At 36.8% G+C, this 16,480-nt stretch overlaps 1 protein-coding gene across 2 annotated transcripts; it reads right to left on the minus strand.

Moving 5' to 3' along the window:
* Positions 1–1,466: 1,466 nt before the first annotated feature.
* On the minus strand, positions 1,467–7,795 carry C1GALT1 (core 1 synthase, glycoprotein-N-acetylgalactosamine 3-beta-galactosyltransferase 1). 2 transcript variants are annotated; one of them, XM_039341442.1, is made up of 5 exons: positions 7,590–7,790; positions 6,618–6,710; positions 5,304–5,529; positions 3,784–4,451; positions 1,467–3,313 (listed from the first exon to the last, which is right to left on the minus strand). In XM_039341442.1, the coding sequence occupies exons 2-5, from the start codon at positions 6,618–6,620 to the stop codon at positions 3,101–3,103; spliced, it is 1,110 nt and encodes a 369-aa protein (XP_039197376.1). In that variant the 5' UTR covers positions 6,621–6,710; positions 7,590–7,790; the 3' UTR covers positions 1,467–3,100. The 2 variants fall into 2 exon arrangements, with proteins under 2 accessions (XP_039197376.1, XP_039197377.1); XM_039341443.1 differs by lacking the exon at positions 1,467–3,313 and adding an exon at positions 3,321–3,532 and having other exon boundaries at positions 7,590–7,795.
* Between the last annotated feature and the right edge of the window lie 8,685 nt (positions 7,796–16,480).

The following is a 16,480-nucleotide window of genomic DNA, read 5'->3' on the forward strand; positions in this document are numbered from 1 at the left end:
TCGTTCAAAAAGGTTAAGAACCACTGTCCTAGACAACAATTATTTCAAGAATTGAAATATATTTACAGAACTACAGGAATTATATTTACAGCTCCATTTCGGAAACCCATTTCAAAAGCATCCAAGATGGGAAACAAAAAAGCAGACCAACGTGTTGAAGCATTGAAAAAAATCATATTTAAATTTGAACTGCTGGAACCAATTAAGATGTGGGGGGTTTTGTCAGCTAACTTCATAAAGGGTCTTTTAGATTGAGAAAGTTAATATTGTTGAAAAATACCAATTTCCAATAAAATAAATCAAATGAAGTGAAGGGGTCTTTTTACAAAAAAACTGTAATTAATTCTGAGTAAAATGAGCAAAACAAGAAGAAAATACAAATTCATACTAGAAAAAGAAATTCTGCTATAATTCATAGTAAATAGTGATGTGTAAAATTGTTAAAAGTTTTAATAAAATGTTAGTGAGGATTAACTAAAAAGCATCTACCCCAAAATTAAAACTAAAAACAGCTAAAAGAAATAAAAGCAGAAAGATGACTTAAATTCTAATATAAACAAGTCCAGTTCTCAATATATAGAATTAAACCTGGATATGTCTATTTCTACCTAATTCCTATGAATACTTCTTACGTCCTCTGGATTCTGATTTCCAGGGGAAGCTTCCTATGAGAACTTCTTAGGTGCTCTGGAACATGAATTCCAGAGGAACCATGAAAAGCACCAAAACAACAATTTGAGGAAATGAAATTTTATATGGCCTAGACAACAATCATTTCAAGAATGGAAATATATTTACAGAACTACAGGAATTATACTTACAGCTCCATTTCGGAAACCCATTTGAAAAGCATCCAAGATGGGAGACAAAAAAGCAGACCAAAGTGTTGAAGCATTGAAGAAAATCGTTATTTAAATTTGAACTGTTGGAACCAATTAAGATGCTGGGGGTTTTGTCAGCTGACTTCATGGAATAAAGGATCTTTTTGATTGAGAACATTAATTTTGTTGCAAAATACCAATTTCCAATAAAATAAATCAAATGAACTGAAGGTGTCTTTTTACAATAAAACTGTAACTAATTCTGAGTAAAATGAAGAAAAAAAAGAAGAAAATACAAATTCATACTAGAAAAATAAATTCTGCTATAATTCATACTAAATAGTGTAAAATTGTCAAAAGTTGTAATAAAATGTTAGTGAGGATTAACTAAGCATCTAACCCAAAATTTAAACTAAAAACAGCTAAAAGAAATAAAATCAGAGACGTAACTTAACATTCTAATATAAGGAAGTCCAGTTCTCAATATATAGAATTAAACCTGGACATGTATATTTCTACTTAATACCTATGAATGCTTCTTATGTCCTCTGGATTCTGATTTCCAGGGGAAGCTTCCTATGAGAACATCTTGGTTCCTCTGAACCATGAATTCCAGAAGAACCATGAAAAACACGAAAACAGTAATCTGAAGAAATAAAATTTTATATGGCTTAGAAAACAGTCATTTCAAGAATGAAAATATATTTACAGAACTAAAGGAATTATATTTACACCTCTGGTTCACACACCCATTTCTAAAGCATCCAAGATGGGAGAGAAAAAAACGGACCAAAGTTTTGAAGCATTTTAAAAAAATTGTATTTAAATTTGAACTGTTGGAACCAATTAAGATGCAGGGGTTTTGTCAGCTGACTTAATGGAACAAAGGGTCTCTTTAATTTAGAAAGTTAATTTTGTTGCAAAATATCAATTTCCAATCAAATGAATTGAAGGGGTTCTTTTGAGAAAAAAATGCAAATAATTCTGAGTATCATTAGGAAAAAAAGAAACAAAGTATATATTCATAGTAGAAAAACAAATTCTGCCACAATTCATAGTAAATAGTGATGTTTAAAATGGTTAAAGTTCTAATAAATTTAAATTTGAACTGTTGGGACCAATTATGCTGGACAGGTCTCGATTTAGAAACTTTAGTCTGTTGCAAAACTCCAATTTCCGATATAATAAATCAAAATTTAAGGTTTTTAGTAAAATGCAAATAATTGTTACTTTGATGAAAAGAAAAATATATACATTCATAGCAGAAATTCTCCCAGAGTTCAGAGTAAATATTGGTGTGTAAAATATTTCAAGTTCAATATAATGTTTGAGTGGTCAAAGGCACATCCATTGCATCCAGGAGCAATGTATTATTGTGTATTTGAAGCTCAAAACATTTACATATCCCTAATTCCAAACTGACTGTTATGTTGAGAAACATATCAAGAACGAAAAAAGTTCAATTGTCAATAATTTTAACCAAAATATTAGTCAATCTTAATTAAATTTATGTAACTCTAAAAGCAAACTAGGAGAAGCTAAAGATACTAAATCAAGAACATTACTTAATATTCTATATGAACAGTTGTTAATATGTAGAATTAAATTTGGACATGTATATTTCTATCTATTTTCTATGAATACTTATGTCCTGCTGAGTTCTCTTTTCAGAGGAAACTCAAAAGAACAAAAGAAATGAAAAACAGTAATGTCAAGAAATATTTTGTTTCGTTTAGACAACAATCGTTCTATTTACACATATCTACTAACGACATTTACACTTCTCTTTCGGCTACCATTTCATTCCCTATATACAATTAAGCTGTGATACAAAAAATGAGGTTAAAGTGTTCAAGCTGTTAACAAAATCTTATTTAAATTTGGACTCTTTCAACCAATTTTGATCCTGCTGCTTTTTTCAGCTGCCTTCATAGGATGAAGTGTTTTCTTCATATACAAAGTTAAATGTCTTCATCATTTTCCGGTTTAATAAAGCAAAGAAAGTGATTTTTTTTTTGTTACATAATGGGAAGAATACATTCAAATCCTAATAAAAAGGATAACAATGCTGAAGGTCCATGTGTGAATAGGAATAAAAGTATTTGTTTCAATTGAAGATTGAGTCTATGTGTCAGTATATCAAAGCTTTGAAAGTGGTACTGCATGCAGTCCCTTCGCATATGAAAAAAGTCTACCACATATTAGAAAAGGATACAAAAGAACACTTTGGAAATATACTTAGGAAACTCATTTTGCCATTTTTAGCTGAGTAAGGCTCCTTATTTAGAAGCTTTCAGAGGATTTTCTTCAGCTTTGATGCTCATACCACCTTTTATGGCCTCACTTAAATTTTGTTTTTCTGGGAGATCAGGATTATATCTGAACTGATAACCATAAGGACGGAGATGATAAATCAAATATTCCAAATGATACATAGTAGTAGCATCTACATAGTGAAAAGAAACTGCTAGATCAGAACAGCAACCAGGGCCCTACAAAAAGAAAAAGAAAAAACAAAATCAAAAGGCAAAAACAGCTGTTAATTAAATGCAGATCAGATGACTTTAACTTCAATCATGATGGCTCTGAGAGTATTTGTTCTGTATTTGGTCTTTGAATATGAATTGTACACAGCTACTTCATAACAGTGGAGTGGATTCACTTCAGGGAAATTGAAATCTCTTCCATATATGGATTCTCCCCAGAATATTCTAAAAGTAGGAAATATTAAATTTAATGTTATTGAGTTTCTACGCATAAAGCTCAGATATTCCCCATTTTGAAAACATCTCAGTTGTGAAATAGTAAAATTTATGCCTGAAATCATGGTAATATTCTAGATGTCATAAGACTATATGGATCCTGCATCTGATGCAAAAAAGCAACTACAGAAGTTCAACAAACTTAAAAGATTTTTAATGTCATTTTAATTTTTATAACAACCCCCCATAATAAAACATACCTCTACAGCAGGGTAATAGTTGTAATTCCAGTACCAAAAATTTTTGGGAAGATATCCTTTGATTAAATGATGTTCTGGCACAAATGGATGGAAGGTTTCCTTGCCGCTTGTATCCCGAGAATCTCCAGCTTCAACATTAATGCTCTCCATACACTTGCCTAATGCTAAGTCTTCAATGGAAGAGCTATGAGTACATTTGTTATTTTTGAAGGCATCCACAAATCTTTTCAGAGCTTCTTTGCTAAGCACATATCCTGCCCCACCACTCATATAGCCCTGTTTTACAAAAGGCTTAAATCTTCGCCCAAAATAAATGGGTTTTTCAGGATTGTATTTTGAAAGGAGCCATCTCAAGTTATCCAGTGCAACATAGGTGTCATCATCTGCCTTCATGAACCAATCTGCTTCATCAAAATAATGTTCATGTACATACTGGAAAGCTTTAATAGTTTTCCAGTATAAATGATCCCTGCCTTCTTTGGTTTCTAATCCCACTGTTGGAAAGTTCTTGTTTTCCTCAGAGCTCATGAATAAGATTTTGTTGCAATGCTGGGCCCAAGTAGCTTTGACATGTTTGGCTTTTGTTTCCAGATTTTGGGGACCTGTCATCACCCAACAAAGTATTCTTACCTTCTGGTACAAGTCTTCAGCAACATTTTTATTTTCATCTGTGGAAGGTATGAAGAGATATGTTATTAAATTTAACCTTCACAAAACTCAGTAATATAAACAATTCTGAGAGGCAAGGGATGGAGTGGTATGGCACCACAGGAGTACAGCGAAGTGGGAAACAGGTTAGTGCAGTTCAGCATAAGTTTGACCAGATGGGGAGGGGTGCTGCAGCATTGCACAAGAACAAGCAGGTATGTCTGAACTATGGACTGAAGGAAGGGGGCCTGAAGGTGGGTATGCACTACAGAATATGAGATCCTGTAGTACAGAGGTGTCAAACTGCCGGCCCATGGGCCGGATGTATCACGTGGAAGCCGCGCCCACCCCATTGCCGGCAATGGCAAAACTGGCCCGATATGTTGCGCGATGTCACGTGATATCGTGAGTTTGACATGCCTGTAGTATATTTTTCAGAAGACATCAGTGGAAACCACTTACAGGAGTAACTTGTAGACATCAGTGGAAACCACTGGCAGGAGTAACCTTTCCTGCCAGTTTCCCCATTGATTTTGGTTCTGGGAGCTGGCAAGGGAGCTCACAAATGGTGATCTTGTGATTGTGCGACACTGGAAACCATCACAATCATGTGACTACAGTGGCAATGCAACAACTAGAACTTCAAAGACCAGTCATATGTACCACTCATTCAATGACATCGCAACCTCAAACAGTTGCTGAATGGGTGCTCCTTAACTGACCACTTAGATCAGCTCTTTTCTTGAGAGTGGAGCATTTAAAATATGACCATAAACAATCTTTTTAAAATTTTATTTACAATTTTCAAGTAAACATGGTAGTTATTATATAGAAAAAATAAAAAAACTGCTCCAGATAGAATATATAAATACCTTTATGTTGCCCAGTGTCAGCATTGAAATTCATTTGTCCTTTCAGATTATTGTTTTCATCATTATCTGAATGATGGCCATGAGGATCATTATGAAGAATGTGAGGCTCAACCTTGATTTGTTCGTCTAATCTTAAGTTAAACAGTAAGTAACATAGGAAAAAACCAATTGCAGATCCAAAAGTGAAGGTCAGAATATTCACTAAGGATTTTGGAGATGCCATTTCCTGAGGGAAGAGAGGGACCATTTTTTAATTTTAAGTTACACATAAATGAACACAGGAAAAATACATTCAGCAATGAAACTGAATAATCATTAATCAGGTCTATATCTCCTTAGCGACCGCAAGGGAGAAAGGATGGGCTGGGTTGCCCTTTTCCAAACAAATGCAATATAAACAAAATCTATACTCTGAAACAAAGGATACAATGTTTGTGTGTGTGCATGTGTGAATGCATGCAAGAGAAAATTCCTATAAGTTTATAATCTTATTGGGAAAGAGATGAACCCTGAATGCAAAATAGATTTAAAACATTTTAGAGGTATTTCATTACAAAGGCACTAATGGATTTTAAAAGTATATATAGCTTTTGTCTCCTATAGATAAAGAGAACAGCAACAGGGAGACATAAATCAACTGCATATATTTATACTTCCGCATTTAACATAATGTTCAAATAATTGTACAGAAACATTTGTCACCTAAACCAGATATAAAACATTTAAGGATATTTCTTTTATTGAAACTTATAAGGATTCTTTGTTCATGTCATTCCAGGTGTAGCATCTTGTATGGAATGTAATGGAAGCATAATACAGCTATTTTTTTTCTATCGCTATCACTCCAGGAAGCATTTTTTTCATTTCAGCTTGGCAAATATCCACTGCAAGTATAGAATAATTTGTGTCTGTTCCTGGTTCTGAAAAAATCCCTTTCTCTCATCTTCTATATGAGTGAACTTTAAAAAATGTCTTTCAATGTGGGATATTCCCACCCTGGAAGGAAAGTTTGCAATATTTTTCTGCATGTTTAATTCCTTAATGTTTTTAGTACAAACTTAACATATCCCTCATTGCAACTGCTGACAGATTAACTCCTTTGCTTCCTGCATGAAGCTGTGAGGGGATAAGGTGTAGTAAAATATGATCATTTGGATCCTCTTGCTCTGCAAGCATTGTACACAAAACAATTCCCACCCTTAATCTCACATTAATATAGCCACCGTGATAATTAATAACATCAGGCTTAATAGGTAGATGAACCCAAACACATCAATCAGAGCAGATTTAGATATATTAAGCTACAATGTTTACCATTTAGTTGGCACGTCCTGACCAAACTGGTCGGGAAATATAGAATTTATGGCACAATTAGGCCCATTCCGGTTATTCAAAGATGAAAGGCTACTGCAAGAAAAAAAGAGCAACATTTGAATTCAGCAATCTTGAACCCAATTTATGTTTAGGTCTGTCCTATAGGAAAGTAAAATTGACTGGAGAGGAGGAGGGGAGGGAAGGAGAGAGAGAGGGGGGGGGCAGAGAAAGAGACTAGAACATCATGTTACAAAGATCACTAATCCACTTCTTCCTCTCGTAATTAATGACCAGACTAAACTAATTAACTTGCACAAATAAGAGCAAACAGGTAAATCCTTTACACATTCTTCCTTGAATGCACAAATGAGTTGCCCATACAGTCAGAAAAAAGAAGTCTGCAAATATGAGAAAAGTTAATTAAAATCCTTTCCCCACTGGGGTTACACATTCACCCTACACGTCTTTCCAAAAACCACTTTCCCTATAAAAGTACCTGGTCTCTATATCCCCATTTGTAGCTTACCTTGGGGGGGGGTGGGGGGGGTGACTTTACGCTCTCGAATAAACCTTTTCCCTTCCAAAGAGCGTGTCGAGATTTCATTCTGATTTGTTGTTGCGCAACTCCCGCTCAAATTGGGACCCCAAATATTCCCTTGACAGTAACAAAATAAAACATTCGCCATTGGTTGGGACGATAGAATTGTAACAAAACACTCCCGGAATACTCAGACTGAAGCGGCCCCGCTGAAATTAGAACGATTGCTTCCATTTCAATATCCTTGCTGTCACAAATGCGTCTCAAACAAGATTTCAGCCCTTTGTACTCCACGCGGCGTTTTTCTTTCCACCCTACTCTAAAAGACCGTACCATACGCGCCTCGTCACTTTTTTACCTTGCCAAATAGCCAGCGCCTCGCCCTTCGCTCCGCTCGCCAGGCCCGACCACCACATTTCTGCCTCTCCTCTTACCTTAATTCTTAACAGCCTCTTCCAGGAGAACAGAGCGGAAGGCCGAGAACTCCGCTGAGGAGTGCTCCGGGAAGAGCAGAGACCACGCAAGGACCGCTGTCACTGCTCTTCTCCTCAGGCAACCTTGTGAGCAGGCTGCCACACCACAACTACCCAGACTGCAGGTCGCCGGCCGGAGAAAAAGAGGGAACCCGAGCCGAGCTCCGTCCCTCCTGCTCCTCCCAGCATCTCATTCGCTCGCGGATAGGGCCCAAGCGCTGAAGCAGGGGAAACGAGGCGGAGTTGCGCGCTTCTTCCCGCCTACCTGAGTTTAGGAAGGGGGATGCCATGGCCGCTTGAGGGCGGAAGAGCGACGTGCGAAGCAGGGAAATAGCGGCCAGGAAGGCTGCCCTCGTGTGTGACTCAGCAGTGGTCCCACTTTCGCGTCTATGTTCAGAGAGCCTTTACACCAAACCAAAGAGAAAACAGGCTTGCATATACTATCATTAAAAATATAATGTACTTTTGTTAATAGTGGCCAGAAATTGACATATAGTATTTTTGTTTTAAACCAACATGGGTTGTTTTACTGTGCCCAGTGTGGGGCAAGAATAGAAGTGATTATACCACTTGTATTAAGAAGAATAGCTCATAATTTCAGAAAGTTGTCCTTTAGATTTAATTTAATTATTTTCTTACTTTTACTCTTTTCTTTTGTAAAGCAAAATTATTGATATAAGCATTTTTTTTAAAAAAATCCTTATGAATTCCTTAAAAGATTTGCCCCCTTTCAGATTTGTCTTTAATTTTTTTTCCAAGAAAATATGATTACTCTAGGTATGGCTTAAAAGGCCAGGCTCTATTTCTTAAAAATAGCTAAACCTTGTCACTAGTATAATAAGGTAGGAATGATCTTGGGAGACAGGAGAGAGTATGTAAAAGATGTCTCAGCCCTGAGAGATAGAGTTTCACTATTTCCTTTTTGAATAGAAAACAGAGTAACAGGGTTGGAGTTTGGTCCATCTAGTCCAAAACCCTGCTCAAGCAGGAAACATACCATTTCTGACAAGTGGCTGTCCAGTCTCTTCTTGTAAACCTCCAGTTATGAAGCACCCACAACTTCTGAAGGCAAGCTGTTTCATTGGTTGATTGTTCTCACTGTCAGAATATTTCTCCTTATTTCTAGGTTGAATCTCCTTGATCAGTTTCCACCCATTGTTTCTTGTCTAGCCTGCTTTTGATTTGGAAAAAAGGTTGTCCCCCTCCTCTCTGTGACAACCCCTCAAATATCGTGTCACCCCGATCCTTCTCTTCACTAGACTAATCATGCTCAGTTCTTGCAACTGTTCTTCATATGTTTTAGCCTCCAGGCCCCAATCATCTTTGTTGCTCTTCTCTTTAGAGCAAACATGTGAAACTCACAACATCACGTGATGTCGTGCAATGTATCGGGACAGTTTTGCCATTGCCGGCAATGGGGTGGTCATCATTTGTAACTTTCCTAGCCGGCTTCTGACAAACAAAGTCAATGGGAAAGCCAGATTCACTTAATAATCATATGATTCAAAACAATTGCATTGGTTTGCTCAACAACAGTAGCAAAAAGGTCTTAAAATGAGGCACAACTTAATAAAAACCTAGCAAAAAAAGTGTTGGGCTCAATTGCCATAAGTTGAGGACTACCTATTCTTTGAATAATAAGTAATTGATTTGTTATGTAATAAAGATATATTCCTTAAAGATTAAAATAATATGAATCATAGGGAGGAAAGAACCAGCTGCCTTTACATCATGTCATATTGATCTGTTAATCATCCTGGAAATTGAACAAGAAGCTGGACTACAAAAAGAAATATTTATGTAATATTTATCTTTGCAAATGTGTGTAAGAGAGCACTTGAGATTGCATCCCTGATTCAAACCCTGGCATTTCTCATGTTGGCCAGAAAGTTACTGGGGTATGAAAACCTGGTTAGCTGTTTTCAATCACTGTAAATAAGGAGTTTGCAAGGCAATTCCAATGAGCATCAGTATGAATTCCCTTAATATCTGTCACACGCCCTAACCTCTGGCTCTTTTTGATACATTTTTTTTAAATCAAAAGGGGTTCAGAAGCAATGTTTCAAGTATTATTTGAATTTATAAGAATGAGCCTCTGCCACAATTAATTTTCAAGCCATTTTCAGATAAATACAATGAGTTGCAGTTTGGTGCTTTGTTTTGAAATTTTTACCTTTGTTTTCCTTTCTAGAATGTAGATAAAACAAAACTTTGGTAAGGGCAACAGTTTTGAGGCTCAGGAATGTTGGAAAGGAGAGGTATCTTAACCAGTTGCTGTGGCTGGTCCTTACTATCTTTACTCATATAGATAACAAAATGTCAGAGTGTCCATTGAATCAAAAGATTGTACATGCCAGCTATAAACAAAAAAGTGCTGAAAGGTCAGATTTGGGACTGGGTGCTTTTTAGATTTCAACCTCAACTTGACAAATGAAGCTAGGGACAATAATGGGAGACAAAGTTGTGTCAAAAAAGGTCAAGATATCAGCCACTTTGTGATTTAAGTCTGTCCTTTTTTTTACTACAGACATTAAAAAAGAGGCAGGACTTCAGTTCTGTTGCTGTGGCTGTCATCAGTTTTTTGACCTTGCATGAATGTGCATTTAAATAAAATATTTTTGAAACAGTTCTGAAACAGAACTTCTGAAAGAAGTCCATGTGTGATAGTTTAGTTATATTCAAAATGTTTTGTAGGTTCTTGTTTCTTGTTAGCATCTAGATTCTAGATAATCCTTTCCTAAATATTTTTTTATATTATTTCAAAACTTGAATTTTTGCAGTAATCACTATTGTTACAGTACTGTTTGCCAGTATGATTGGAGACATTTTGAAAAATAGCATTGTCTCTAGTTACCAGACCCTGCATTATATGCCATGGGACTCCTATACAAGCTTACTTCCAAATTTTGCAAGATGAAAATTTGCAAGATGAAAATTTGATTGTATTATATGCAAACTAACATGATTTCTATTGAATAGCTACTGGTTTTGAGTTATAATAAAAGTAGTTGGATTGTAAGATAGAGCTTATTCACCATGCTTGCCTTTGGCATTTTCCACTCCTTCCCTATATGATTTACAGCTGACAAATAATGTGAAGGAAGAAAACATATAATTAATGTCTACGTAAATCTTTATTTATTAACAATGAAGGTCAAGTAGAACTTTCTGTTGAATACCTGAACAGCAGTCTTCTCAACAGATGAATTTTAGTAACAGACCTATAAATCATCAGAATCACACTGACTGATTTTCAGGTTGAAGTAAAACTCAAGTAATATCTTGTTGGAGCTGTGAATCCAAGGGCAGTAACTCTTCAGCACATCACTTGTAGAATCAAGAAGTTACTGTGCATCCATTATTTCACTATTACTCTATTCTTCACTTTATGGTGTTGCTAAATTAAGATCATTCCACTTTCCTTTTTCATCAGATATGCCCACAGCAGCAGGTTCTTTGACCTGTCTCCTGATAGGGAGTAATTAGCTAAGTGATAGGTTTTACCCTTTTTATAATACACATCTTATGAATAAATCTCCTTTCTGTTATAACTGTAAAATCTGCTTCATTAAATGTGACTTGGATGAGCTTGCTACCGCCAGGAATAGGCACAGATGGACAGAGAATGCTTCAAACTCCAAGAGAACCTAAGAACAAAATAGTAAGAAATTATAAATTTGGAATATATCATTTAGGTCAAACTATTGCACAAAGTAAGGAAAAGCAACTATTATAGCAAATTAAAATGCTACTTATGGATCATACAGTTAGTCCTTGACTTATGACCACAATTGAGCCCAACATTTCTGTTGTTGAGGCATTTGTTAAATGAGTTTTGTCCCATTTACGACCTTTCCTGTTATAGTTGTTAAATTATTAACAAAGTTAAGTGAATCTGGCTTCCCCATTGAATTTGCTTGGCATATGACAATGGGATATTGCAACTGTCATAAATACGAACCAGTCCCAAGCATCTGAATTTTGATCAGGTGACCATGGGAACGCTGCAATGGTCATAAGTATAAAAAACGGTCATAAGTCACTTTTTTCAGTGCTGTTGTAACTTTGAACAGTCACTACATGAACGGTTGTTAAATCAAGGACTACCTGTATTTTTTTCCTGTATGAACATTACTTAAATTCCAAAATTGTGTAGACATTACATTTATTCATGGAATAAATGGAAAAAACTGTCAACTTACTAGAATTACTAAGTATTTAAAAGATAATATAATATTTTGAATAATCTTTTTCATTTGAGATGTAAATCCTGAATCCATTTGCAAAAGATAAACTGAAAAGATCACCAAAAATTATTATATAGTTCATCCTCAAGTTATGACCATTTATTCAGTAACCATTCAAAATTACAATGGCATGAATGAGGGAGACTTACAATTGGTCTGTGAAATTGTTAGAGTTGCAGCATCATCAGGGTCACAGGACCACGATCCGGATTTTTGGATGCCCAGGTTGTAATTACAAATTGTAATGAGTGGTGGTCATGTGATCACCATTTGCTACTTTCCAGACAGGCTTCCAGCAAGCAAATTCAGTGGTTAAGCCAGCAGGTTGCACATCACTCCTGTAAATTGCTGCTAATACTGAGAAGTACTAGATTTCAGGGATATCATGCCCTGTAGCAGGTCCCACCTGCCCATACTCCATACATAGTACATGCCTACCCACAGCAACCTCTGCACACCTGCATGGTTGGCCAACATGCCTGCAATCTCTAGTGCACATGGCGCTCTGCTTTACTATAGCAGTGTGCTTCATAGTACTTACTGCAGCAGTGCAGCACCTACCCCCTATTCTTTGCTTGGGACTCCCACCTTTTCCTGTTTAATGACCTGCTGCTTTATGAAGGCATAGTAATGAGAATTACAGTCCCAATTTCAATAATAACCTGAGCATTACCTGTAGGAAGTTACTTTCTTAAGCAATTATGATTCCTAATTTATGCACTCTTATTAATATTATAATACTTCTTAGCTGCAGTATACATTCTAATATATATATATATATATATATATATATATATATATAATGCTGTATGTTACATCCTGTTGCCCAAATATGGGAGACATGCAGACAGCCCAGGTTCGAATCTCAGAAGGGTATGTCTGGTTGAAAAGAGCTAAAGAGTTCGAAACAGTGATTCCTGGGTAGACTCATGTTAAACAATAAAATATACGAACACCAGGAAGTTACAAAACTATAAAAAGTTTTAATAAAACCAGAATAAAACCAAGCTTTCGCTGGCTTCTGCCAGCATCATCAGGATAGCGTCCAGTCGATGGGAGAAGCTATTTATAAATGTGGCGCTCTTTGCGCCCAGCTTCTTGACCTCATCATGGGTCCCAGCCAATCCACCTGTGTTTTGATCGTAGTTTCTGTGTTGCAAGCTGTAATTTCCTCACTTTCCTTACTTGTGCCGGTACCGCAGCTCTTCTTCCCTTTTTTGTATGACTGTAAGTCGGGGGGACTCCTTAATTCTACGTAGTTAAATGTGCACTGTCTGTGTTTATGTTGTTTATTCTCCTCATCCTCCCTCTTAGTACTCCCTATTTCTATTCTCCTCCCCCTGTTTCTCTTGGGAATGCCTTTGAAATGCCTAGATAGGGAATAATCAGCAGCTGAGTAACTCTCCACCTGCTGAAACATATGCCTATCCCCCATGGGCACAGGAGTGTATTGACAACCAAGAGCCAAGTGCCAATGAATCGAGGGTCTCCCCAGGAACAGCAAGGAGTTTGACAAAGAAGCGATCTTGTACAGACCCCAGACTATTAAACAGTCATGATTTGAATGATTGGAATGTCACGTGTAACTCCACCGGCGATCCTGCAACTAACTCCACTAATGACATTTCCCTATTGAGCTGTTCTCACCTTGGGAATGCAGGAGAACTACGGGGAGATGGGAAGCCTGTTTGTTATAATCTTAGAGCCTCCACACGCTCCCACAGACATTTGAGAGGAACGACCCCCTCCCGCAGAAATGTACAAGGAGATGCAAATCATGACCCCAAGGACCCCACCTCTCTCCCTTTAAGGAGGATTGCATACCCCCAAGTAATGAGTGAATGTATAAACAACAGTGAGGGGATAGCCCCCTCGGGAGAAGGGGTTAACAATCAACTTGTGGGTGCCACGAATTCCGGAGAGGATGTTAAAATCACCCCCATTGAAGAGAAAATAGAAAGGGGAGTTAACAAAGTGATACGAAGGATCGGGAAACAGGATGATACAAACACAATGGAATCTTGGGCTACAGAGACAAACAATGAGGATATAATTGTGAAGGAGGATCGTAAACAGAGAAACAGGGGGAGGAGAATGGAAATAGGGAGTACTAAGAGGGAGTGCACATTTAACTATGTAGAATTAAGGAGTCCCCCCGACTTACAGTCATACAAAGGAGGGAGGAAGAGCTGCGGTACCGGCACAAGTAAGGAAAGTGAGGAAATTACAGCTTGCAACAGAAACTACGATCAAAATGCAGGTGGATTGGCTAGGACCCATGACGAGGGCAAGAAGCTGGGCGCAAAGAGCGCCACATTTATAAATAGCTTCTCCCATCGACTGGACACTACCCTGATGATGCTGGCAGAAGCCAGCGAAAGCTTGGTTTTATTCTGGTTTTATTAAAACTTTTTATAGTTTTGTAACTTCCTGGTGTTCGTATATTTTATTGTTTATTGTTTAATATATATATATATATATATATATATATATATATATATATATATAAGCAATTCTTGAAATTGCTTAAAAATTATGAGACTGCTCATTTTTCCCCAAGCTATGTGATAGTCATATACTTGTTTGGTTCAATGTATTCGTCTTAAATTATAAAATGAACAAAATATTATTTGAATTCTAGTTTCTGCTTGATTTAATTTGATCTGCTTATTTAATAGGCTACTGTGATTGGTAGCTAATGTAAATATTTTGAATACATGAGCTACAATATATTCCTGCTTTCTGAATCTTTCTTTCTGAATCCAGAATGCTTTCTGAATCCATATCTTTCACAGATCCTGGAGCACTAGGGAACTACCAGAGAACTGGAAATGTCCCCATTTTTAAAAATGGGGGGAAAATCCAGGAAACTACAGACCAATCAGCCTGATATCAATACCTGGGAAGATCCTGGAAAAGATAATCAAGCAACAGATTTGCAAGCACCTAGAAACGAAGTTATAACCAAAAGCCAATATTGGTTTGTCAAAAACAGATCATGTGAAACAAATCTTATTTCATTATTGACAAAGTGACTAAACTAGTGGACCAGTGAAATGCTGGGGACATAGTATACCTAGATTTCAGTAAGGCATTTGACAAAGTAGACTATAACCTACTTCTCAGTAAGTTAGAAAAAATGTGAAATAGATAGCATCACCACCAGATTTTTAATGGGTTGACAAATCATACTCAACATGTAGTCCTTAATGGACTACATCTAATGGAAGGAAGTAAATAGTGAGGTATCCCAAGTTTCTGTTTTAGGTCCAATAGTTTTAATATCTTCATAAACGATCCCAGATCATGGGTGTCAAACTTGCTGTGTCATGTGATGTGTCACAATGTATCACGACTTTTTTTTTTTGCATTGCTGGAGCTGGAGAAGGCATGGCCTCCACATGATGCAACCGGCCCAGAGGCCGGCAGTTTGACACCCCTGATCTAGATGACCGAATGGAAGAAAAACTCATCAAATTTGCAGATGACACCAAACTATCAGGAATAGCCACACCCCAGAAGATAGGCCCAAGATCCAGATCTCTATAGATTTGAACTATGGGCCCTATCTAACAAAATGAAATTCAGCATACAAAAAGTAAGGTTTTACACTTGGTCAAGAAAAACCAAATGCACAGGTACAAACTATGTGAAACTTGGATCAACAGCAGTAACTGTGAGAAGGATCTTGGAGCCTTAGTGGACAATCACTTAAATATAAGCCAGCAATGTGTTCCAGCTGCCAAAAAAGCCAATGTAATCCCAGGCTGCATTAAGAGAAGGATAAAATCAAGATCATGAGAAGTGATACTACTGCTTTATAATGCCCTGGTAAAACCACATTTAGAATACTGTATCCAATTTTGATCACTACAATATAAGAGAAGGGAACTAGGGGATTAGCCATTTTGGATCACTACAATATAAGAGAAGGGAACTAGGAGATTAGCCATTTTGGATCTAATTCTCACTAACAGAGATGAAATGATAGAAGGTGTTGAAGCCACAGGAACTTTGGGAGATAGCGATCATGCAATATTGGAATTCAACATTATGGAAGCACAAGCAATAGAACACAGTCAAACTAGAGTCTTGGACTTTAAGAGAGCTAATTTCAATAAACTTAGAAAGAGCTTGGGAAGGATTCCATGGATGAGAATCCTCAAGGGGAAAACAACTCAAGAAGCTTGGGAAATTTTGAAAAGTGGATAATAAAAGCCCAGTCTAGCACAATACCACAAAGAGAAAAAATAACAGCTCTCAAAAGAAACCACATGGCTGCATAATGAACTCTCTGATCAATTGAAACATAAAAAGGACAAGTATAGAAAGTGGAAAGAGGCACATAACTAAGTCAGAATATTAGCAAATAGCCCGAGCCTGCAAAGATGAAGTGAGGAAAGCTAAGGCTCATAATGAACTAAAGTTTGCAACCAAAGTCAAAAATAACAAAAAAAACTTCTTTCAACATGTAAAAAACAAGAAAAAGGTGAAGGAAATGATTGGTCCATTAGAGGATGAAAGTGGCAAGAAAGTGACAAGCAATAGGGAGAAAGCAGCACTATTTAACTCGTGTTTTGCATCTGTCTTTACACAAAGGGAAAA

Source organism: Crotalus tigris, unplaced genomic scaffold (assembly GCF_016545835.1).
Source record: "Crotalus tigris isolate CLP2741 ecotype Arizona unplaced genomic scaffold, ASM1654583v1 scf7180000017765.3138416, whole genome shotgun sequence".
Lineage (NCBI taxonomy): Eukaryota > Metazoa > Chordata > Lepidosauria > Squamata > Viperidae > Crotalus > Crotalus tigris.

Excerpts from the sequence above, each read along its gene's own strand:
- C1GALT1 (XM_039341442.1), bottom strand. Across the intron at positions 4,452-5,303 it reads TGACACTGGGCAACATAAAG|ATGAAAATAAAAATGTTGCT; the intron begins GTATTTATATAT and ends TACCTTCCACAG. Across the intron at positions 3,314-3,783 it reads ACTATTACCCTGCTGTAGAG|GGCCCTGGTTGCTGTTCTGA; the intron begins GTATGTTTTATT and ends TTCTTTTTGTAG.